Source organism: the organism of the source record quoted next, unplaced genomic scaffold (assembly GCF_019419815.1).
Source record: "Pyrus x bretschneideri cultivar Hongxiangsu unplaced genomic scaffold, Pyrus_bretschneideri_v1 Contig13, whole genome shotgun sequence".
Lineage (NCBI taxonomy): Eukaryota > Viridiplantae > Streptophyta > Magnoliopsida > Rosales > Rosaceae > Pyrus > Pyrus x bretschneideri.
The window spans coordinates 1,621,688-1,646,958 of NW_025999424.1; the positions used below are offsets into that span (position 1 = coordinate 1,621,688).

At 36.6% G+C, this 25,271-nt stretch overlaps 3 protein-coding genes across 3 annotated transcripts; 2 read left to right on the forward strand and 1 right to left on the reverse strand.

The window, feature by feature from the left end:
• Positions 1 to 4,313: 4,313 nt before the first annotated feature.
• LOC103965829 (polyribonucleotide nucleotidyltransferase 2, mitochondrial) lies at positions 4,314 to 10,512 on the reverse strand. Its single transcript, XM_018652025.2, has 16 exons — positions 10,122 to 10,512; positions 9,633 to 9,788; positions 9,347 to 9,517; positions 9,098 to 9,223; positions 8,856 to 9,017; positions 8,612 to 8,731; positions 7,989 to 8,126; positions 7,735 to 7,897; positions 7,359 to 7,484; positions 6,976 to 7,106; positions 6,442 to 6,661; positions 6,246 to 6,329; positions 6,034 to 6,113; positions 5,773 to 5,916; positions 5,046 to 5,612; positions 4,314 to 4,941 (listed from the first exon to the last, which is right to left on the reverse strand). The coding sequence occupies exons 1-16, from the start codon at positions 10,458 to 10,460 to the stop codon at positions 4,834 to 4,836; spliced, it is 2,835 nt and encodes a 944-aa protein (XP_018507541.2). The 5' UTR covers positions 10,461 to 10,512; the 3' UTR covers positions 4,314 to 4,833.
• A 6,395-nt stretch (positions 10,513 to 16,907) lies between these two features.
• Positions 16,908 to 20,740, forward strand: LOC103963975 (isocitrate dehydrogenase [NADP]). Its single transcript, XM_009376855.3, has 15 exons — positions 16,908 to 17,269; positions 17,513 to 17,556; positions 17,659 to 17,768; positions 18,032 to 18,069; positions 18,274 to 18,351; positions 18,532 to 18,585; positions 18,665 to 18,766; positions 18,868 to 18,956; positions 19,045 to 19,148; positions 19,258 to 19,326; positions 19,415 to 19,530; positions 19,616 to 19,650; positions 19,713 to 19,855; positions 20,055 to 20,177; positions 20,376 to 20,740. Exons 1-15 carry the CDS (start codon positions 17,017 to 17,019, stop codon positions 20,467 to 20,469), a joined length of 1,452 nt encoding a protein of 483 aa, XP_009375130.1. The 5' UTR covers positions 16,908 to 17,016; the 3' UTR covers positions 20,470 to 20,740.
• A 1,384-nt stretch (positions 20,741 to 22,124) lies between these two features.
• On the forward strand, positions 22,125 to 24,338 carry LOC103965832 (glutaredoxin). The gene is made up of 4 exons (XM_009378922.3): positions 22,125 to 22,292; positions 22,395 to 22,483; positions 23,801 to 23,899; positions 24,072 to 24,338. The coding sequence occupies exons 1-4, from the start codon at positions 22,237 to 22,239 to the stop codon at positions 24,149 to 24,151; spliced, it is 324 nt and encodes a 107-aa protein (XP_009377197.2). The 5' UTR covers positions 22,125 to 22,236; the 3' UTR covers positions 24,152 to 24,338.
• Positions 24,339 to 25,271: the final 933 nt, after the last annotated feature.

Consider the following 25,271-nt stretch of genomic DNA (forward strand, 5'->3'; position numbering starts at 1 on the left):
ACTTGCATCTGTATTATTTTACGGGTCGGTCATAATTATTGCCACGTGTGCTCCGGGTTTGTTGGGTGCCTAAATTCTTTCTTTGAGTAAAAGCCAAAAGGTGCGGCTTGTTTTTTTTCATGGGGTAAAATTGTATTTAAAATGCATGTTTACTTATTTAAAATGTAAATTATGTTTAATATTTTAGTTGTTAGATTACGAATTTTAATTTACACATACGTGTTTGCTACATAAAGAAAAGAAGGGTAAAAACTTTCTTCTTTCTCTTCGGTGTGAGAGTTCTTTCTGTTCAAAGTGAGAGAGCTTATGTGAGACTTTCAATTTCCAGCATCTCCGATGGCACCGGCTCTAGCTTAGGCTAGGGTTGGTTGTTGTGTCATTTTCTCTATTTTTTCCTTCTTTTCTCCCTACATCTATTGTTGGTTATCCCGATTTTCAATTCGGTCTATCTAATTCCTCCAACTCCGTGGGTATTCATTTTCCTGGTTTTTTCTTGCTTCAATTTTCAGCCATGTCCTTTGTGGAGTTCGTGTGTAGAGTTCCAGCGCTTTCACTGGCAATGGTGTTTTCAACACCACCACGTTCACCTTTGTGTCTGCTGTTTTCGGCTGTGTTGCTGGGGAATTTTTCTAAGCATCAAACTGGTGATTGGCTTCTTTCGCTTGGATGCCAATTACCCCTTGCTTATGGCTGTGCACATGAAGCGTCAGAGAAGGAGATGATCGGCGGTGGTCGGAGAATCAGCTGGCTGGAAGGTCCTCGGATCAACAATAGAGAATGCAGTGGTTGCTTCTCGGATGTTCTTTCGTTTTGGGCTCATTTTCTGTTTTTGTTGTTTTTTTCTTTCTATTTAGGCCTTTTTGGTTGTTTGTAGGTGTTGTTGGGCCTATGTCTGTTTGTAAGTTTGTGTATCTGTGTGTTTGGTTGGAATAACATCTTCCCCTTGACAAAAAAAAAAAAAAAGAAAAAGAAAATAAGGGTGGATTGTGGCACAATTTTTTTTTACATAATTTTTTACACACATTTTTTTTATTCTCAGTCATAATATATCTCAACGATCTGAATCGTTTCTCTTTTAAAACATCATCATAGATCATTTTTTTAAATAGACAAATCCAAAACCATTAAAACATTCATTTGTAGTGAAGAAAATGAACGAATACTTCAACGGTCAAATGATTTCAGATTTTAGTGATTTTATTGGTAAACATGATCTTTTAGAGAAGACCTAAAAGTTAGATAGTTTAGATCGTTGAAATATATTATGGAGTGAACCTCAAAAAAACTTATGTCAAACGTTGTATAAAAAAAATAGTGTTACAAATTCACCCTAAAGAAAATTATTCCAATACACAGACATTATTCCAATACACAGATGAAGATTTGGCTCAAATATAAATAGGGTAGTAATTTTCACTCCCCACACCCTCTTTTGTAACAGTTTTGAATTAAACAAACAAATGAAAATAAACAATTAGAAAAGCACAAAATGAACAAAAAAGATGTTAAAAATAAAAACATTTACCTGTAAAAAGACGAGCACGCTGTCATGACCTTGTAATTTACATTCCATATCAGAAAGGATGGTCATGGTCCTTTTGGTAGATGGACAAAGATGGACATTGAAGCATATAATCATGGGAGTTTCAACAAAAAGTTCTCGGTACTGTTTATTTTAACGAAAAATCACATTTTTACACTAAAAAATCAATTCTTAGTTTTTTTATTAGTTTTTAAGGTATTTCATTAGTTTTTTTTATAATCATGTATGAACGCAGAAAGGTCTTTTACGGCTGGACTTGAGAATTCAACAACTTTTGAGAAACGTGTATAAAAAATGTAATCATCCCAATTGTGGAATTTAGTAATAGAGATTGTGCTTGTTTTTGGAATTATACCAACTCCTTTTCACTTTGAGTTTGATTTGAATTTTCTTTTCACATAAAGGTCGTGTTGGACTTATGCGACTACCATATAGTTTTTCAACGACATCAGTGTTATCAATTTACTCGTGTTATTATTATATATTTTGTTTTTGAAATTTAATTATGTTGTTGACTCTATGCACGTGGATTGATAACCGCAGATATCGGTAGAATCATCAAAGCTTGAATATTTATTTCCTTTACAAGACAATTTTTGGGTTGCCAACCTATATATTACCTGTTTTCAAATAAAAAATAAATAAAAGGACAAAAGTGGCTTTTGAAAGTAGTATATTTATATGAGTGGAAAAAAAATAGTATTGAATCTGTCATTTACAAATTCAAATCTAAACATTACTGAGTTTTTTTTTTAGAGAATCTTGACAATATGTGGAAATTATTTTGTTTTTAGTTATAAACTGCAACCCATGAGATTTAAACTCAATATCTCTTTGAATAAAATAAAAATAAAGTGACGAATACACCAAATTTATTAGTAAGGGAATGAAGAATGGTCCAAAACTATTGCAATAATATAGAAGAGAGGGAGTTTTGAATACGTGAGGCATGAGCAGAAACCCAATACCTTATCCACTAAGGTCACATCCAATTGAAAAGACTAAACATAGTCCTATCAAAATTATAACCTTACAAAAAATTATTTTTAAAGTAATAGTGTCAGGTCACTCATATACCATCTCCAACCATATGAGCTAAACATAGCCCTTTCAACAATTTATTAGTTTTAAGTTTATATTTTAAATTTATTAGTTAATTAGGTTAAACTACTATTGATTGTTTTCAACTCTAATCATTAAATTTAAATCAATTATTACAATCGAAAAGATGAATTTCCAAAAGGAACTAAAAGGAGGCTACACTTGACAAATATGACAATTTATCAACTTTTGGACATTTCGCCTCCCCAAGTGGAGATGGCCTAAGATATTGGACTAAATGATCATGTGGTATCCAGCCGTCTTAGGAAAGGGAATTGTTACTAATCATATGTATGGCTTAAAAAGTTAGCGTACAAAAGTCTTGAACCATTTGACATTTTTAGCACCCTCGTTTTGCATAATTACAATAAAAAAACCGCCGAAGAAGGGACAAAAAAAATGACTCCGTTCATCATTGCAAATTTACACTAGGCAATAGCTTTGTCAAATGACATTGGTACCCTCCAAAAAAAAAAAACATTTATAAATTGGTTCTCTCTATCACATCGTTTTCAGGCTTTATGATTCAAAATCACAATTCAGATCAGGATCAGGTTTAATTCAGTGACAAGAAACGTCTCTTAATTTGGTGGGATTTCAACAGACTTCCAAAGATTTTGTGCTGTTAGTAAAACACCATCCCTCACGTAGCTGTTAGTAAAACACCGACTTTCAAAGATTTTATGCTGTCAATAAAATATCATCTCCCACGTTACGTCAAACGATAGAAAATTTCATTAAATTCGAAGGCCAGTGTTTACAACAAATTTTTCAGTGTGCTCAAAAAAGACATATACGTTTTATGTCATTATATTAGTGAAAGAACACTTTATAAGAAATCCCTCTACTTGTATTACATATGATGTACCACCCCATCTTGCAAGTACGCTGAAAAATCCCTCAATGTTTACATACTTCCTTATAATGTTAAACAACATCAATCTCTTGAGTCTTGAAAATCCGTCACCGCAACATACCCTAGAAGTTGATTGTTAGAGTCCAGAAGTTACACTTAAAATTTTAGGAAGTCTTAACGAAACATTTCTGGTACTGTACGATTTTTCCTCTATTTTAGGTCATGTGTCAATCAATACCCCACCATTTAGACAACCATTTTTCTAATTATTACATTTTTTGTTAATTTTAAATGAATGTCTCACTCCATAACTTCAAGACCATTTTTCAAATCAATGTAACACATCAATCAAGATCCTTGTACATATAAATGGTTAATTTTTCAAACTTGTTGAAATTTGATTAGTTCAACTTTCTCATCTTTTGAAATTTCTATGGAAGAATAATCCTCCGGATGCCAAAAAATCTTTTGGTATAACCAACTGATACGATAGTCTTCATTTTTAACTTATATTGTATGCGTGTTGATTGTTGGGTATCCCAAATCCATGAAGTTTCTTGATTCACCAAGCACTCACGCGCGTCTAACTACAACCAAACTATTGTGTTTAGTTTATGATTCACTAGCCTTCATGCACGCGCGTGCAGAAGATATTTTTTAAATCACGACATGCTACGCGTGACTTACACATTTTAAATGTATTTATATGCGTAATTTGACAAAAGAAAAGTCAAATATTTGAAGTAAATAAATAATCTTAGATTATGCCAGAAGAAACCCCTCATAAAATCAATTAAAGTAGATGAATCCACATATAAAATCGGTGTCTATTGAATTTATATTAAGAATAGAGAAAATAATATTTAACAAACAATTGATTGAATCACATTATTACTAGCCCATTATAAGGCAAAGCCCACTCCCCTTTAGAGAAGCCTTGTTGGACCATGCCAGCCCATCCACTTTGGCACGTTGAAGCTTCAGAATACAGGGCTTGGCCCAAATCTACAGTTACATGTTCTGGCCCAAATTTCATCTCACATCATCGAACCGTAGAGGCACTATAAGTGAAAAAATAAACCTAGAGCAGGAAAGTGTAAGCAACAAAAAATGTGGCAATAAGTTCAAAAGCTTGGCGGAGACTGATCGGAAACCCAGCTACCGCCACTGGCGTTTCCAGATATGATACTCGAAAGTAACAAAATCTTCCAACCGGATTATATGAAACCTGCGTGAGCTCCCGCCACTGAGACCAGAATTACCTACCTCAAAATGATTTACCACGAGTCATCAACGTGACAAAATTGTCAAAAAATTAACGGCCTGTTAAATGCTACTCTTCATCATCCACCGGAGACATTACTGGAATCCCCTTGACTGAAAAACTAACACATTCAACTCGCAGCTCGTCATTGACTTCAAAGTCCGTCCTACCATTTGTCTGCATGACAGAACAGTGTTAGGGAATACAGGGCTTACAAATTAAAAGGAGTCATTCTTTTGGTTGAGTTCATGGTCATGTATAAAAAACAAGCCGAGACGTACCTCAAACCGATACATTCCTCGAAGTCCCCCACCGAGGTCAAGCACCAACCCTCCTGTACGGATCTGATAAACCTTGGCAGTCACTTTTGTTCCTATCTTCAGACTTTTTTCAGTTACAGAGCCTCCAACTTCAGCTTCCTTATCTCCCCCCTTCTGTGAGAAAGACTTTGACGTCTTCACATTACTAGTTTTTGACTTAGTAGTATCAGAGTTCTGAACCAAACCAGCAGCTTTTTCCACCTCATCGCACTCTGCAGCACTTCGAATTAGAATCGGAGTAGAGGAAGCAGATGAATTTATCCCGCCAACTTCACATTTGTTTGCTGGCAATTCCTCAGATGACGAGCTCTGCTTTTCTTGTCCATTAGACGAAAGGTCTCCAGCTGCTGCCCAAATAGGTTCTTCTTGGGTTGATGAAATGGATTCCTCAACCGCATTATTTGTCTTGGATCCAGATCGAGCAAAAGTAGCTTTAAGGGATAGTTTAATGTTACCGCGAACATCCTGACCTATGCACATCAAGGAAAGCTGTTCTCCAACAGCTACCACATCTGAAACCCGAGATACCTGATAAAGGGAATGCTATAACTGTCAGAAAGATATCGATCACAGAAGAGAGGTTAGATATCTCCAGTGATATGTATAAAGTTGTTCCATAAACATTTTATATAGAGCGGGCGCAGGGAGGAATTGGTATTCTAAAGGAAAATGCATTTGTTGTACATACTGGTGCATGCGACAACTCAGAAATGTGCAGAAGGCCTTGCTGACCACCATTAAACTCCACAAATGCACCATATTCCTTGATTGAAGTTACCCTTCCCTTATAGATCCCACCAATTTCGATCTCACGCCCAAGTATAAAATCAACCTGAAGGACAGAATAAACAAAGATCCATCAGATATATAAGGCTTCCATTCCAGGCATAGAAAAACAACATTATAATCAACTCAAGAAATATAACAGCGAATTGAGTGGCAGAAATACCTTTTCTAGTACTTTCTCCATTATAGACTGATTCTTAGCAACTATGGTCAGTGTTCCATCACTTACAGACATCCGTGCACCTGCAGTGAGATTGACAGAAGTATCAATCAGAGACAGAATAAATATAGTTCTAAATAAACAACATTTTGTACAAAGAAGTGCAGAACATCGTTGTTGTTCTTTGTTGATAAGGAAAGAAAAAATAAACGGACCAGTTTCATCTTCAATTTTTCTTTTTAGAGCACCGAGAGGCCCAAGCAAGCGACGAAGTGCATCATTACTGTACTTCAAGGTAACTGCACCATCAATTTTAGACTTGGAAGCTCAATATACACATATATATTATTGCCCAAGTGATGTCAACTCATTAAAAACAGAAGACAAAAATACATAAATTGAAAACTCAACCTAATCGAGGAGAATTTCTATCATCCTGAGTGCGTGGCGTACTGATCTCTCTCTCCATGTGGTCAAGAATTTGAATGCGACCTTTGCGTGCAGGTTCTAAGCTTTCACAGACAATATCTAAAGGAATTCCAGCGGGTTTTATATCCAACTGAATTGCTGTAACTCCATTTTGTGTGCCAGCAATTTTAAAGTCCATGTCCCCCAAATGATCTTCCAGGCCCTGAAAAAATTATCTTTCTAAGACGACTAATAATGTAAATAATTTATAAATATATTGGTACATTTCGTAAAATCTGGAATCTCATAACCACAAGTAGTAGCTATAAAATGTTCAAATTAAAGGACAATGAAGAAAATAAGCAAAAAAATAAAATAAAAATACATGCATAATTTAGAAAGAAGATGACAAAGAGAAGGTTTGCGTTAGGGGTTTAAAGATGTATTCATTTCGAGAATAAAGGAAACCATTGAGCATTTTCATAAGATCACCATGCAACAGGCAAAACTCAACATAAAGCCAAGTAAAACTCTCACCAGAATATCAGTCAATATACGGTAATCCTTTATTGAGCCAGTTGATTGATCAACTTCACTAACAAGACCCACCGAGACACCAGCTACATGTTCACGCAATGGAATGCCAGCATCCATCAGAGCCATACTGCCTACAGAACATATGATAACTTAGAGCTATGCCGATACTATATTCAGGATCATGCATAATTTTGAAGGTTAAAGAAAGAGACTTATGGTGTTCATATACACAAAATGAACCTGAAACTTGACGAAAATATCATTTTCTATCACGTCAATTATTTAGCACCAGAAAATGTACAAAAAAACTAGTTTGCAAGGATATAACTGTAACGAAAACTAGTTTGATGATAGCTGATAGAAAAGTAAACTCAAAAGCATACCTCCACAGACAGTTGCCATTGATGTTGAACCGTCAGAGGCCATTACTTCAGAATTGATACGAACAGTATATGGAAAATCATCTTCTGGAGGTAATACAGCAAGAAGAGCTTTTTCTGCCAGAGTCCCTACAATTCATTTAAAACCCACTACAAATTGTTATAATTATTAACATGTTTACATATCAAGCTTAAACTTTGAGCTTTAGATACTGGGACTAGATATAAAAAATATAAATCAAGTTCAAAATTTAAGAAAGGATGATGTTATCTCACATTCATGATCCCAGACAAACCATAGCCACTTATCTATGTGAACATATAAAATCATATTTCACTAATTTTAATGTGTCCTATTTAAAGAGTAGGCAATGATTACCATGACCAACTTCACGCCTATTCAAGCCACCTCGTTTACCAACTTCATTAATACAGAAAGGGGGAAAGCTGTAGTGAAGCATGAAACGTTTTGTTGGAGGCCCAACCAGAGAATCCAATCGTTGAGCATCACCAGGCGCCCCAAGTGTTACAGTACAAAGAACCTGTTTATGACACCAGATATGTACCATGAGTTGAAGCAAAAGTTTTAAATACTGCCAACTCCAGTGTTCTAAATCCATATTCAATACTGACCTGTGTGTCTCCACGAGAAAAAAGTGATGATCCATGCAGCATAGGCAAATTACCAGCTTCACAATACAAAGGCCTAACTTCATCAAGACGCCTCCCATCAAGTCTGACTCCTTCCGCAATAATTCTTTTACGAACAACCTAATTTTTTTATGAAACATTTTAAAATAAGTGAGAACCAAAATAAAATAAGAGCCTATGAATAATGTGTTGTGTGCCAGAAGTATACTGCTGAGAAATAAAGAGAGGAAGCCAGCAGCTCCTAACAGAAAACCTAACTCCCCAATTCAGAATAATGTGACCCCCAAAATCAATTTTCCATGTGCCCATATTCCTTTTATCATGTATAGGTAGTAACCGACTACATTGGAAAATGTATAGGTTCTCGAAGATAAAGTTTTGACTAAGGTGAAGGATGCACGCAGATGTATAACTATGAAAGAAAACCAAGAGGAGAAAACAAGATGTAGCCACCAATGAAATCTATCCTTAAAAAAAAAAACTAAGAATTATAAAAAAAGATAAAAAGATATCTCCTAGTCAGTATCATATCAAACATAAATAAAATAAAATAAAAAAATTGCTAAAATGCTGGATTCTGTTTAGCTTCATTTTGGTATGGTTACCTTTTTCCTCACAGTATCTACTGCCTTTGGTAAAAGTTTCAAGCTTTCCTCATCACACTCTTCTTCAAGTACTTTTCTCACGTCTTGTGTAATATTCTCTAAGGCCTCTCCACGTTCAAACTGGATGTTGAAGTAGTCCACAATTTGAGACCCGAAAGAAGACACCATAGAGACACAGAGAGGAGACAGAAATCCGAAAAAAGAAAAAAGAAAATATCAATATCCACGTATAAATGGCACGCACCTTTCCATATGACGGATCAGTGAAAACAGCTTCTATTGGAGCTTCTGCCAATTGACTGACTTTCTCCAATGTTCTATCTGGCATCATTGACAATTTATATTCCTTCTTATGCTTACCCCTTTTAGCAGCCAGTTTGATTTGAGGTTCAATATATTTAACTGCCTGATATCACAGTCCAGTTGCTTAGTAGAATTCCACAAATAAAGATACTCCACAAAATAGTTGCAGGTTTCACGACTTACCTCGGGATGAGCTAATCTTAACCCTGCTTCTAGATCTTTTTCTGAGATCTCACGAGCCTGCACATCAATCATTAACGTTTTGTCTTTCGTACAGGCATACACTAAGTTGAGATCACTTAAGCTAAGCTGCATTTACACACAATAAGTAACAATTAGATGTCCACAATCTGTGAGGAAACAAAAGGATTTAGAAACATAAAAACGATATGGGCAAAAGAAAGACAAATAAGAATGGATATTAAGCATTACCTCGTCCATAGTTGGATTAACAATAAACTTCCCAGCAATCCTGCCTATACGAATCATGCCAATGGGGCCACCCCAAGGAATATCTGATAACATAAGCGCAGCAGATGTAGCATTAGCTGCCAGTACATCTGGATCTTGCTTTCCATCAGAGGAAAGAACACTTGCTGTTACCTATAAATGAATATCAGGAAATAAATATTCAGGGCCATAAGACTATAAGCGCATGATTGCTACAAATGGGTATCCATCAGAAACCAAAAAGGCAACCCAAAGATTAACATCATACCTGAACTTCATGGAAAAACCCAGCAGGAAATAGCGGACGTATTGGTCGATCAATGATACGACCACATAAGAGTTCACGCTCTTTCGGCGCACCCTCCCTTCGCATGAATGTGTTCGGAATTACTCCTTGGGCAAATTGCTTCTCTTGATAATCAACCTTACATGTAAAATACCAAAATCCAATAAGAACACACAAAATAGTCAACAAACAAGCATACAATGCTCACATTTATGTCCCATAACAATTAGCAAGCATATCTTTTTCTGCCAGAGTTCCGACATTTCATTTCGAACCAGCTACAAATTTATAATTAATTAATTAATTACTTATCTTAAAAATTATGATCACATTAAATGGTTAAATTATCAAACAACTAACTGCTTTACATGGCTCAGTTCATACGATCAGTGGAAATTCAAACAACCGAATAATTTGTGCAATCAACAGAAAGAAATAAAAACCCAAATGTAAGTTGAATTAGAAACATACAGTTAGGGGCAGAAAATCGCGAACGGCGTCGCCTTTGGCGGCGGCCACGGTGGATAATACTTTGGTCTCCTCCATGCCCAAAACAACGGCACCGTTAGCGAAGCGAGCGATCTTTCCCGTTTCTAGTGTAATTAACCGATCTCCGACTTCAAATTCTTCTCTGAAAGTCTCGAGCACCTTGGTACCGGCGACGGGGGTTTGGGGATCGGGCTGCCGCTCGGACTGAGACGAGAATCCCATGCGGCCGCTGCAGATGGTGCGGAACCCTAAGGCTCGCCAAGTGAGGAAGTGAGGGAGGTTGTTGAGCAGCGGATTGGCGCGGTTGGCCATGGACGACATGGCTGTTCTGGAAATGAGGAGAGAGAGAGAGAGAGAGAGAGAGAGAGAGAGAGAGAGAAGAGGTGTCGAGGGTTTAGGGTTTAAGAGTTTTTAGCGCGGGATCGAAGGCGGAAGGAGTGAGAAGTGGAGAGTGGAAAATTCTTTACCAAAAATAATGGGAAGAGGGTTTTGTGTTTGGATATGTTTCGGAACGGGCTGTCGAAATGGAAGTGATTTCTATTGAAAACGGGCCTGTATTTTATGAAAAAGGCCCAAAAGTAATATGGATCTGAGACAATTGAATGAGCCCGCTGATTTTGGCAAACGAACCTTATTGTTTTAAATAATTATTTACGTTGGTTACGGAATATTATTTGCATTTCATATAACTTAAATTGTATACGTTAGTAAAATTAATAAAATGTTACTTTTGTAGCTACATATTACGTAAACCCAAGGAACAATTCCACATACGTTCAAATTACGTCATATCAAAATTGGCTATGACCATCTGCTTATTATTCGAGATGATATCGATATAACTAGACTATTTGCTACATGAGCAATGCTATTTGGGTTATGTTAGAAACCGAATCCAAATATAAAAAAAAATGATATGGAGACTATATTTTAATTTTTACAACATTTGTGTACCATCTAATGCGGCAAGTGATATGTATATGTCACGTCAGGTAGTGAATTTATCTCATTGAATGTTGGTCGTACGGATCACTTGCCACATAAGATAATACATTAATATGATAAATATGTAGGTTTTCTAGTATTACTCAATTGAAAAAACAAGTGAGGGATATGCGGTGGATAAGGACTTGCCCTACGCACTTCAAAACGCTAGTGTAACATTGCGTACCAATATTAACACGAGTCACATAAATATTTACGTTCTTAGATTTGTAATATGATTGATTTGAGACATTGTAATGATTTGTTTCATATAAATCATTCTTTCACGTGCTGACAGGCTGACAATGTGAGAAGCTATATCTGGGAGTTAGACTATGGTCCACACCATGCACATTCAAGGTTCAAACAAGTAACAAGGGGATAAAAAAAGGAATCTTAGGTTCTCAGCGTACCATGCTAAACACCAAAAAACCCTAAAAAGCAAAACCCTAAAAGCCCATTTTGTTGCTGAATTCACTTTGTCCCATTACATTCCATAACACTGACTCTTCAGCTGGGTTTACTGATTTGCTGGGTTTTCGTGTGGTATATATAATCAGTCACTGTCCTCTCAGCTGGCGGTTACAGAGAGTAAATATATGATATATCCATAGTTTTTGATACAAGCAATATTATGGGAAGGATAATTCAAACTCGAAACCTCAGGTGCAAAGAAAAATACTGTTTTTCATCAACCAAGCTTTATGAGGGTAAGAAGCCGGCCCCTTGCAGTACCCAGTAATTATATCAACGGGCCACAGTTGGGAAAATCAGATTAAAAAAAAGGAGATTTCCTCTGCTGTGATATCTCACACAATCAGATGAACAAAAGAGAGGTTTGGATTTGTTGTTTTGCTTGTGAAACAGACCAAAGAGGAAGCTTTTTTTCTTGGCATCTTGTTGTTTAATGTCCTTTTCGATTCCTATAAGGCTTCTCTAACCAAGTTGAAATCTCCAGCTGGGTGTGACAGGTCACTCTTTTTTTTGGCAGCTGCCTATTGCCCAACTTTTCAGATTTTTCTGTTCGAGTCTTAGAGATTTTTACGTGTAGCCAGAGATATATCGCCATTTCTATCTTACTAACCCTAGCTAGAGAGATAGAGACCATGGAGTTATATATATTCTCGATCGGTTACATCCGAAGGTTTTTTTTTGCCATATATCACCATATCTGTCTCACTAACCCTACCTAGATGATGAGGTTATATTAATTCCGGTAACGCCCAAGTTTTTGTCGTGCCGCGTTTTTACCTTATGAGACAAGAACACGATATATATTTCATTTTTCATTGGAAGGAAACTTGCGTACTAGAAAATTTACCTTTTCTTTATAAAATTTTCATTTAGTTTGTCTTTGGTTTGGTTCTTTCTTATCATATGTCAAAGTCGGGAAGAATGAAGATTGGTTGTCAACAGGGCTTTTGAAAGATGGTTCACAGGACATCCTTGGTTCAAATATTCCGTTTCAGACTCCATGCACAGTGTCTTTTTCTTTCTCAACAAAATTACGTATGATATGAAAAAAGAAATGAACTTGGAAGTAAAATAGCTATCACTACACTAATATACTATTTGCCGGACGAAAAGTTGTTGTCGGGCAAGTTTTATTCGTCGGGTTAATTGGTCGATGTACTTTAATCCATGAATTCATTTTCGACGGACAAAAATTTGAGCAACGAGTTTTGCGCGATGAAATTAATTTGTTAAAAAAAAAAAGGATTTTTGTAGCGATGTTTTAATTGACATCTAATCTATTTTAAACAAAAAGAGTATAACTTTTTTGAGAAACACATATAGGTTGTAACTCCATTACTGTATAGAAAGAATTACAAGGTTGGGAATTGAAATGGCCTCTGAAAAAAACCTTTCTCGGAGAAAACCCGGTGGAAAAAAAAACCCTAGATGAGGAAAAAGAGAGCCCCCACATTACATATCAGCATAGAGCACATCATAAATTCATCCCGGAGGTTCTTCAAACCAACAGCGCTCCACACCAATATGTAAATAAAGTGGAGCCATACAGTGAGCTACACCATATGCTGGACGGCGAACTTGAACTGCTTGAAGGACCAGCTGGAGCCCTGCACATGAGCTGCTTGAATCGTCAAAAAATGAATGTTTGATCACCTGTTGTGAAGCGGGTTTGCACCATACGGTGTGATTCTCTTCTGTTCTTCGTCAGGAACATGATTAGGAGCAGCTGGTCGTCGGCAGCCATGGTTGCTAAATCTTCTGTGCTTGAAGAACTTGTAGTTTCTGCCATTAATCCGAGAACTAGTGTTGTTGTAGTTGAAGTTCCGTATTTTGAAGGAAACCCTTCCTTCTGGTGAGCCTGACGACCTTACAGAATACTCCTTCGCGTTGGTTCTAAAATGCAGCAAAGTTCCTTCCAATAGCATAAACACAATGAGAACTGCAATTTTTGATTTAGTGTACCTCATAACTCTCTCTCTCTCTCTCTCTCTCTAGACACAAGCATATACAAGCATGTTCAAGTGTATTTATAGGTGGGGCTAAAAGATTGTCAAATCTAATTGAGATAAAATTAACCAGTCTTACTACAAACACGTACTCAATACAAACACTTAAAAATATGGTCCATCGAGTGACGTATTTGACTTAATGAGTGGTGTGGTGAGACAGCACTACAAGTTTGGTCTGCTACACCATCAAATAAGTCATTTGTTAATATTTGCACTTAATACTTAGGTATATAAACTAACCCTTTAATAGGTTGAGATGCATCACCTATATGGTAGACCAATAATTTAGATACTCTAACCCTTCCAGTTAAAATCATAATTTTAATTAACTGAGTTATAAGCAACCCTGCAATAATTGTAATACAGACTAGGAGTTTAACTCCAACAAGCCGTTTGCTCTTATGGACTTATGCGTGATTGGTGTATAAGCAATTGCTTTGTTCAATTATATTAGAAAAAATCGAACTCTAAATCTATCATAATCTTAGTTTATTATCCCACCAGTCCCTTTCCACATGAACTAACCCAATAGATTGAGGTAGTGAGAGGTCTTAGATTTAATTCTCGTCAAAAACGAATTTGAACCCAATTATTGATAATTCATATGAGGCTAAACCAACTTTCTCTTATTTAATGTAGTTCATGTCGTTTGTTTAAAAAATAAAAATATAAAGACAAAACCTGAAAAAATTGTAGGCCCTACCACAAAAAAATAATAGGTGAAAATAGGTTGGACCCTGTAAGTCAGGCACCGGATTGGTTAGTGTGGGCATAGTGATTGTTAAGGCCAAGGCTTACAGGGAGACCTTTTAGCCCAGTAAAGTTGGCATGGACTCGGGACTACGGACCAGGGACCACGACTGGACTTGGGGACCACCACTACATATGCCAGCTCACCCTATATCATCGACTCAATCTACTAGATTATTGAGAAATGCTATAGCAATTTTTCACTAATTAGATTTTTAATCGGTGGTATAATTGTGTATTTTGATTTTTGAAATTTAAAAGTGATAGAAGTGGTCCTTGAGTTTATCTACCGTCCATCATTTTGGTCTGTTGTGAAAAATCTCCTTTAAATTTAGGTAGTTTTGTCAAATAAACCCCTCTACTTGTTTTTCCATTTAACGGAGATTTTTCATAGAGTGACCAAAATGATTCACGGTGGACAAAACCAGCGATCACTTCTATCAAATTTCAATGCCAATGACCAAAATTTAAGAGTTATGCCATCTCAAAGACATTTTGGTTAAAAAAACCTTTCACTAATTTGACATTTGAACATTCTCACTTGAGGAATGGTAAGAGGAGTCTTTCAAAAGTGAAACTTTTATGGATTTTCTGTCACCTCACGATTTAACGGCAATCCTTGTCTGAACGTTATAAGATAGAATAATGTTATTCACACACCTCCTTTTACCTTCCACACACCCTTGTTAATTTATTCTTATCCTGAAAAACCATGGTCCCCAAGTCCTTGAACCTTTAACCATATTTCGGCTAACCTAGCCTCCTTCGTCCCTCAAGACAAATAAGGGCTAGTACATGAATATTCACGTATTTTTCATCAACTATGTTCATTCGATCTGACAATAAAAAATTAAGAAGAATATGTAAGAAATAAAAATAAATGTATAAATAGCATCACCTTATAATATATATGTCAAAAACATATATATTAACCGAAAGTACGAAGACATTGGCACATTGGAGCACTCAAGGTTCGTATGAAATGAGTTCACGGCTTTGTGCTTTAAAGTTGGGCAGTCACTTCTCCCAGGCTAACTTGATGATCCTACCGTTCTAATTGATCCAACGCGTCCAATATATCATCCGTCCGATGAGAGTACTCAAAACACTCAAACCCCCGGCCCGTGGACCGAAAACGGTAACAAAAAAGTTGAGCGCTGAAAGCTGTGAGCTCATTTCTAGGGGTGGGCATAAAAACCGCCAAACCGCAAAACCGCATCAAACCGTAAGAAAAAAAATCGAAAAAAACCGTGTTGACCGGAAAAGTCAACTTTGAGTGAAAAACCGAACCGAACCGTTCAAACCGGTTCCGGTTCCGGTTTCGAATAATCAAGAACCGATCGAACCGAACCGAACCGTTTTATTAATAATAAATAAATAAATTATATACACACACACAAGTCGTGCTATAATAAGTTGAAAAAATTGGTTTCACTAAATTGCAAAGCAGAGAATCCTATCCCAATTAGGGTTCATTTTCACTTACACAAAATTGGTACTCAAAATTGGTTGATGTCAGATAACATCTCAATTTTAGACGATGAGACAATCTTGGAAGATATAGAGTTTTATGAAGCACTTGAAACAGGTATGAATATTTATTTTTCATTACTTTGTTTTTGTTTTTTCTCTTGTTTTATTGCATGCTTACTTTCTTATTTGCTAATGAGTTCTTAATTTTTATATGTTCTAGAAAAAAGGAATGGTGGCACTTCTAGCAATAGCATTGCGGATTCATAAACTATTCAATCCTAACTTATCACCTTTTACTAGTGATGGTATGTATGTAACTTTAATTTTTTTAGCACCTTCCTTATCACCTTTTCTCCTTAATCTTTCACTTTTATATTTTCCCTTTTGTTAGTATTGAATCTATTGATAGTTAGTGGAATTTATAATTTACTCTTTCAATCAATGGCAGTAAAAATGCATAAGATTTTGTTTAAATTTGTGTGTGGCAGCAAGTTGAAATTTGTCAGCATATTCTGTTTAAATATGTGGCAGCAAGTTGAAATGTGGCAGCAAGTTGAAATTTGAATGCATAATGATTTGGTGGCACTCTCTTATGAAGTCATGTATCTCCTTGTCCAATACACACTTTATAAACACACACCCCGGAAATAGGGGTCTCGGCCTACAGATTGAATCGTATAATAAATACTCATATAACAGGGCAACAATTCATTTCAACATGTTCAGCTGGAATCAAGCAGACATCTTTATCATATTACATCAAATTTGCAGCAAACCTAGAAACCAAAACATTAAACTACACTAGACACATTTCTTCAATTTGCAGCAAGTTGAAATGTGGCAGCAAGTTGAAATTTGAATGCATAATGATTTGGTGTTCAAATAATTTATTATTAGGAACCGTAAACCGGCGAGAACCGAATCGGAACCGGTGTAGACCGAACCGTAAGGTTCTAGTAATAAATTTAAGTGGAACCGCACCGAATCGAACCGTTAATATATTGCGGTTCCGATTCCAGTTTAGGGGTGAAACCGCACCAAACCACACCGTGCCCACCCCTACTCATTTCACACAAACGCAGCCCAAAGATCAAAATTCCAGAACTACATCGAACAATCTTCGTCGCGGTCGCAGGCTCGTCACGCGAACTAAAATAAACTCGCTACGCCCGCCCCACAAAAACTGAATGCTAAGAGCGCGGCCGCGACTGAGCGCCATGTCGGGCACTGCAATGATGTCGTCATCGTCGGCTACGTCGTCCGCGGCCATGAGAGACCCCAGATTGTCCTCTTCTTCGTCACCGAGGCTCTTCAATGGAGTGCCTGTCGGGAACCGCGTCTCCTTCGCCGCCCGCTGCAGCCGCACTTCGCTGCGGTGCTTCGCTTCTTCCGCCGGCTTCGATAAAGTTCGGGTGCAGAATCCGATTGTCGAAATGGACGGTCAGTTTCCTAACCGATGCTCTGTTTGATTAATGAGAAAGCACTGAGATAATGAACAGAGTTAAAATCATAAGATGATGGAAACTTGTGTGAAAATCCGTATTGTTCTTTCATATTTTCATGAATTTTAGCAGCAACCAAACGGATCATAACTTGTAGGAGTAGGATGAAGCGAATTCTTGAGCTTAATTGTTGACGTTGTGATTGTGTACTGTATTAATTATGGTATTATTTTGTCAATAGGTGATGAAATGACGAGGATCATATGGAAAACGATTAAAGACAAAGTGTGAAGATTCATTTCGGTGTGAATTTCAGTTTACTGATGCTATTTTATGTCGAATTTGATTTGATTTAATCCGAGTTTTTTCGGTCGTGTGCTCTTGCAGCTTATTTTTCCCTATCTGGATTTGGATATAAAGTATTACGATTTAGGGATTTTGAACCGTGATGCTACCGATGACAGAGTTACAGTAGAGAGTGCTGAAGCAGCTCTTAAGTAAGTAGTTTAATTCAGAATTTATTTGGTGCATTTTTGTTTCTTACCCTCGTTTGGAAGTGCTTTTAAACGACTAAAAGCGCTTTTTGGTAAACATATTTTTGGAACCAATCCTTAGTAAAAATGCAAGTGAATCCTAGAAAAACACTTGAAGTTCTTCCTGCAAGAAGCATCAGTTATTTTAAAAGCACTTCCAAATGAACCTTGAATCGTTGGTATTTGCTTCTTCTATTTGTTTAATTTTAACATTTAATGCCTTGCAGGTATAACGTTGCTGTGAAATGCGCTACTATTACTCCTGGTTAGTTGTTTTTACTTTTATACAATGCTGGTTTTGTATGTACAATCACGAGGACCTTAAACCCTTTATAACAGACATTCTGGCTACTTGGATACTTTCCTTAGCGATCAGATGATCTAGCTGCTCTGCCTGGACATTTAACTGTTATCTTATGGAAAGAATAGTTGTATTTCATCTAATTTCAATTTATCATATACCTTGCAGATGAGACCAGAGTGAAGGAATTTGGGCTGAAATCAATGTGGAGGAGTCCCAATGGCACAATTAGAAACATTCTAGACGGTTTGTATCGAATAAATAAAGTTCTCTCGTTTGAAAATGAAACGGAATTTATAATGCTCATAGTTCGTTATTCATTCATTTTGTTAATGAGTTACAACTTGCAAATATTTGAGTGAGCATCTGAAAGGTTACCTTACTGTTTGAACAGTTTCTAATTGAAATGCAATGCTTTATTTGTAGGTACTGTTTTCCGTGAACCTATCCTATGTAAAAACATCCCTAGAATAGTTCCTGGTAATGGCTTGAACTCATTTCTAAACTTGACTGTGAGTAAAATGTTGTGGGAAGTGCTGAATACATGTCTGATTTACAGGTTGGAAGAAACCCATATGTATTGGTAGGCATGCCTTTGGCGATCAGTATCGAGCCACTGATACGGTTATTAAAGGACCAGGAAAACTTAAAATGGTTTTCGGTAAGTTGATTTCAACATTCTAGCTCATATGATTGTTCTGGTGAAGTAATTTTCCATTGGATATGGTTTTTGCTTGACATCTATCTGTTTCTAATGCTCAGTCCCAGAAGGAGGAGATGCCCCTGTGGAACTTGATGTTTATAATTTCAAAGGGCCTGGTGTGGCCCTTTCTATGTATAATGTTGATGAGGTTTGTGTTACCACGTTGGGCATAACATACCTTTTTTGTGCATTTAGGCTGATAAACTCTGCTAACAAAACCTTGTTTTATTTGGTAGTCTATTCGAGCTTTTGCTGACTCGTCAATGTCGTTGGCTCTTTCCAAGAAGTGGCCGCTATACTTGAGCACTAAAAACACTATTCTTAAAAAATACGATGGCAGGTAAATTTACATTTGTTGGAAGAATCTGTCAACATCCAACTATCAATTCTATATTAATTTATTATTTTGTAGAAATTATACAAAATGTTGAGTTCTCGGACTGCCACAGGTTTAAGGACATATTTGAGGAGGTTTATGTTGAGAAATGGAAGCAGAAGTTTGAAGAAAATTCTATATGGTTTGTATTGTTTATCGTAAATACTGATTCATCCAATGTTGTGTGGCATATTTTGAAATTGTTTATTGATGATTGTATTGGCATTTAGGTATGAACACCGGCTAATAGATGACATGGTGGCTTATGCACTCAAAAGTGAGGGTGGATATGTTTGGGCTTGCAAAAATTATGATGGAGATGTTATGAGTGATTTGCTTGCTCAAGGTGAGGTTGAATTGCTCTCTCTCTCTCTCTCTCTCTCTCTCTCTCTCTCTTTCTGAAGTTAAATAGTTTGTTTTGGTTTTTGCAGGATTTGGGTCTTTGGGCCTCATGACTTCTGTGTTGGTACGTATCACCATTAACTTTCCTCATTTGTATGCTACAAAAACTAACCACAGTTTGTGCAGTTGTCCTCAGATGGCAAGACAATAGAAGCTGAAGCAGCTCATGGGACAGTAACTCGTCATTTTCGGTTACATCAGAAAGGACAAGAAACAAGTACAAATAGTATTGCTTCAATATTTGCATGGACACGAGGCCTAGAACACAGGTACACTTTGCAAGCCAAAGTTCACTGTATCTTAGTGTTCTATGGTTACTTTTCGGAATAATGAAGTGTGACAACGTGCTTTACAGTGGCAATCTGCCTTTTGTAAGAATGACATTTCGTTATTTAACTGTCAGATAAATCATTTTGGCCTGCATTTTTTCTTAGCGCCAGATAACCTGACTATATTTACTGCTTCCAGGGCAAAATTAGATAAAAATGATAGGTTGCTGGATTTTGTTCGCAAGTTGGAGGCTGCGTGCATTGAGACCGTGGAGGGTGGAAAGATGACCAAGGATCTCGCCCTTTTGATCCATGGCCCCAAGTAAGTCGATTCTTGGCTCTGTTTAACAAGGTTACTTACATTCAGTTGGATTGTGCAATAAAAAGGGAAAATGAAATACCACTGTTCTTCCTTAGTTTTCTTTTTGGAACTGTATCAGTTCATCTGATGGTGGTGACGGAATTTGCCAGACGGGATTGTTCTTGGGGGACTAAACTAAGATGCTTGTGTTACCTGCAGGGTATCGAGGGAGTATTACTTGAACACCGAAGAATTCATTGACGCTGTCGCAAAGAATGTTAAGAAAAAGCTTCTGGAACCTGTAGCAGTTTAACTAGATCGATGCTAATCTACAAGATGACCATGTCGGAAAAGTTCTTTGGCATGAATAGCTGCAGTTTTGTGGTTGTGACCCGGTACATGGAAATAAGAGAACCTGTTCGACAAGGAATTTTTCCTTCCCTTAATCATTGGGTTAGCGAGCAGAACATATATTTCAACTAAACTGAATATTTTCATCCTTTTTTGCAGTTTTTTTTTTGTTTGTTTCAGACAAGTTATTTTTCGTACACATGATGCATAAAGTTGACTCCTCTTTTTTTTTTGGCAAGAAACGATAGAAATATTTCATCAATTAACAAGAACGATTACAATGGTGTGTGCATTTTCATTGCCCAACGATGATTAATTTTGTGTGACCACTATTTCCCGTGACAAAAACGAGATTTTGCTTTTGCTAGTAAACTAATACGAAACAGATCCCCTCCGGATCCATATATACTGAGTCTGTTAAGCAAACGATTCGGACAATTGAAATTTGATCAAACGGTTACAATTATTATAACTTTTAGAGAGCTTCATGTTTGTAGTTGTTGGATCAATTGTCAACGGTCCGGATGGTCTGCTCAGTAGGCTCAGTTTTATTGAATTTGGAGGGGATTTGGTTCCAACTAATACCATACCAGCTTACACAAGGTAGATTTTGCTTTTGCTAGCCGAGATACACGAAGCGTGCACACTTCACTTAACGCTTTAATTTGGATTTTTTTCAATGATTTATGATTGCATGATGTATGATGAACGGACGTGATTTAAGGATTTTCGGAATCCTTACAAAGAGGATCCTCATTCTTTTATCAACGCCCGTGAGTATAGACTTAATTTTTGGTCGGATCAAATTGGAAATACATGTTTCCAATTCCAATTCCAATTCCAATCCAATTTGGAATCGGAATTGGGGTATTCATAAGCTCAAGCCGAATTCGGTATTTTCAGATTAGATTATTTCAGGATTTTAAAATTCTGGGAGTTGTATGACTTTATCAATACCAATATAAAAGAATGTCATCTTCATGACTCTCTGTGCATAATATAAAATTTAGTCTCAAGTTCTCATTTTTTATATGTAATTATAAAAATAGTTACACATTTGAGTACATATTTTGTATGTAATAGAGTTATGTAGGTTTCAGAATTTCAGATCGGATTCAAAATATTAAATACATTTCAAGTTCTATCCATATTTTTTCGGACTTTTTCAGATGTTGGAATTTCGTTTCTAATTTGAACCGGACAAAATATTTCGACTTTGAATTGGTCGGAATTGAAGATTCCTATTCAACTTAGTATTACGATCTATTGGTATTCTTCTTCAATTGTAAATGAGAGGTTTTAAATTTAATTCTTTCCAAAGATGAATTTAAATTATATTATTGCATCCCAATGTAAAATTTAAATTACCTCTATCCTTGTAAAGTAGATAATCTCATTTATTAAAAAAAAATAAAAAAATTTGCACTCCTAAGCATGATGGTTTGGCAAACAGTCATTGACGGACGCCATGACGTCGGCAGAGTGGTATTAGATAAAACTTTGCGACAGCAATGAACGTCAATCTTGTGGTTCGAAAAAAAAGACAACAAAAGGCCATAACGTGTCCAACGAGAACCAATGGAAAAATCGAAGTACGACGTGGCGCCACCCACAACACATGCATATATACACACTCTCTGCATTTTTCAGAGAGAGAGAGAGTTGAGAGAAGAAGATTGTTAGGAAGTCAGAATTTAGGGTTTGCGAATTGGGATTTAGAGATAGCGTTATGGCATTGACAAAGGCGCAGGAGCTCGTGTCCTCCGACTCGGTCGTCGTCTTCAGGTTCTTAATTTTTCTCATTGTAATTTAATCACGATTACTGGTTAGTAAATCTCGCATTTAAGAAATGCTAATTGTTATATATATATGGATCTGTAATTGCAGCAAGACGTATTGCCCGTTCTGCGTGAACGTGAAGCAGCTCTTGACTCAATTGGGAGCCACCTACAAGGCCATTGAGTTGGACAAAGAAAGTCAGTTTCTCTTTCTCTCTAACTATTTTTAGCTGTAATAACATATTGTTCGTATCCGTATGTGTATATACATATCTATGCATGTATGATATGCATACAGGACCAGCTCTGAGAGTTTGCGGCCCTTGGCGAGACTTCGAAGTGGGGCGGACCCTTTAGACCGTCTCCAACCTTTCTGCTCTGAAATTTTAGCCTCATTATTAGTAAAGAATGAATTTAAACTAATTTTTTTTCTTAAAAGTAACTTTGTTAAAATAAAAATTATGTAGACTATCATAATTTAATTTTATGAATATTTTAACCTAAAAATATTTAGATTCTGACAAATACTGAAAAATCACTAATCGATACTATGAAACTCGTTAAACACTATGAAAAAATATGAAACAAATGGAAGATTTTTTTTTAATTATTCGGCCGTTAAATTTAAATTTGGATCGTTAAATTATTTTTTTTTATCGTTGAATTTCATCAAATTAAATCTTAACCGTTAGATTTAATGTATTTATAAATATAAAATATATATATAGTGGGCAACCCTACTAATCCTAGGTTAAATTTAGCTTCCATTTGAGTTTTAGGTATTATGCCACATTTTAGCATTGGGTTGAAGAGAAGAGGGGGGGGGGGGGGGGGGTGGGCACGGGCGAATAGAAGTGGAAATTTAAGTTTTAGCCCAAGGTTGAAGAAGGTCTTATACATTGGGAGCCACCTACCCCGGCTACCCTCAGTGCCGGCTCTGTATGCATATCATATAATTGGTTTACATACATACATATAAAAGTCCTCCTTGTTTGGTTGTTTTGGATTTGTCATTTGAAGAATTATAAACATGTCCCTTTGTATCTTTCGGTATTCCATTACGGGGTGAATTTTTCTTTTGTTTGCTAATTACATATGATAGCCGGTCAAAACTATCACTCGCTGTTGCTAATCTGTATTCGATATTTCGATGTAAAGTTTGTTTTTGAGCTACCTCCCAAATGTACGTGTTGTTGGAAGAAGTCAAATTGTTAACTGGAAATTGGTGGTTTTACGAGTTCCATTTTCTTTGTGTTTAATGGGACAATTTCGCACCCTTTGCACCCAAGTTCATATTTCCCCTCACGTAGTTTAGACTAGATTAGAAAATCGCTCAACTGAAAAAAGTTGGGACTAACTCTTGATTATGTCACTTTTAAGTACCGATTGCTCACGTTATATTTTGTGAAATGAGATGGACATCTCCCTTCTCAATCTAATGCAGCATGTGTTATTTTTGAAGTATAAATTTTATCCGAGTTTTATTGACGCCGGTTTTGTTCTTGCATTTTGAAGGTGACGGAGCTCAGATACAATCAGCTTTGGGAGAGTGGACTGGCCAGCGGACTGTGCCCAATGTTTTCATTGGTGGAAACCACATCGGTGGATGTGACAGTAAGATTTTGAATCCCTTAATCACAATAGATTCTTACATACAACCGAGGATATACCCCATAACAGAGCCAAATCCCGCCTTAACCATGGCTATTGGAATTGTATGTCTTTGACATTACTTTGTTATCTTATCTTATCTTATTGAATAATATTATTTGATGTCGTTGTGCAGAAACAACGGCGTTGCACAAGGAAGGAAAATTGGTCCCTCTGCTGACTCAAGCCGGAGCTGTTGCCAAAACTTCTGCTTAAGGAAGTTCGATGATAGTTGGATAATTAGTAGTAAAGTAGAATAATTTCAGTAATGTGCTTCTGTTGATCTGTTACCACCTTTTCAGAACACAACGCACATTCAACTTGTATTTGTAAAATCTCAGTTAGTATTTATATGTTTCGATTCGGATGTGTTTCAGTAACTGTGCCTGAATGTTCTATATAATTGATTGAGTCTTGATGTGAGTTTTCCGATACCCTGGAAGTCATCATATGTCTTGCTGGTTACACCATATCTCGTCCTTGACATTGATATGAGGGGGGAAACCTAAGAGTTGTTGGTCTAGCGGTCAGGCTCTTGGTTTGCTCTCAAGTGGTCTGGGTATCGACCCACATAGCAATTGTTAAGAGCATTCTTGTTTCCAATATTATGGGGTTAGGCGCGGGGGGTTTCTAATGATTAGTTGAGTCAAAGACTTGAATACATTAGTTTAAAAAAATTAAATAAAGTGGGAAACAATTTTGACAGGAGTTAATGTTTTAACCTCACTATTAGTGCAAACTATACCGTAGCAGGGAAAAAAAGGTAGATATTTAAAAGTTTGTAAGCTGTGAATCTGCTTCATTGTAGCCAGGTATAGCTAGGATGTAATTTCGAACTAGCTTCCTCTGGGCACGGAAGGGGTGGATAACTGTGGTTTGTTACTAGTTTTCCTTTTTTTTTTTTTAACAAATGATATTATCTACAATAAGGTGGTGGAAGAGTGGACAAAGTCTTACAATGACCTAGCAATAACGTGGGTTCAAATTCTCTTTTGGTGAGAATCAAATCTAAAATCTCTTAGTTACAAATGAAGAGGAATATTATTACATCGTAATATTGGCCAATTGTCCCATTTTTTAGAAAAATAAAAGTTTTTAAAAGGAGGTAAAAAACCTTTTTGGCCGCATTTAACCAAATTTCCCTTTAAATTTTAGATAGTGCTATGCGCTCTTCTTAATTTTTGATTGTCAGCCATGCCAGAAATGATATTTTAATGAACAATGCTAGGCCATATTTTATACCATCTCCAACCGAAGGGGCCTTAGGCCAAACATAGCCCTTTGACAAAAAATTATCTCCAACTGAGGAGGCCAAAGGGTTATATGCCAAACATAA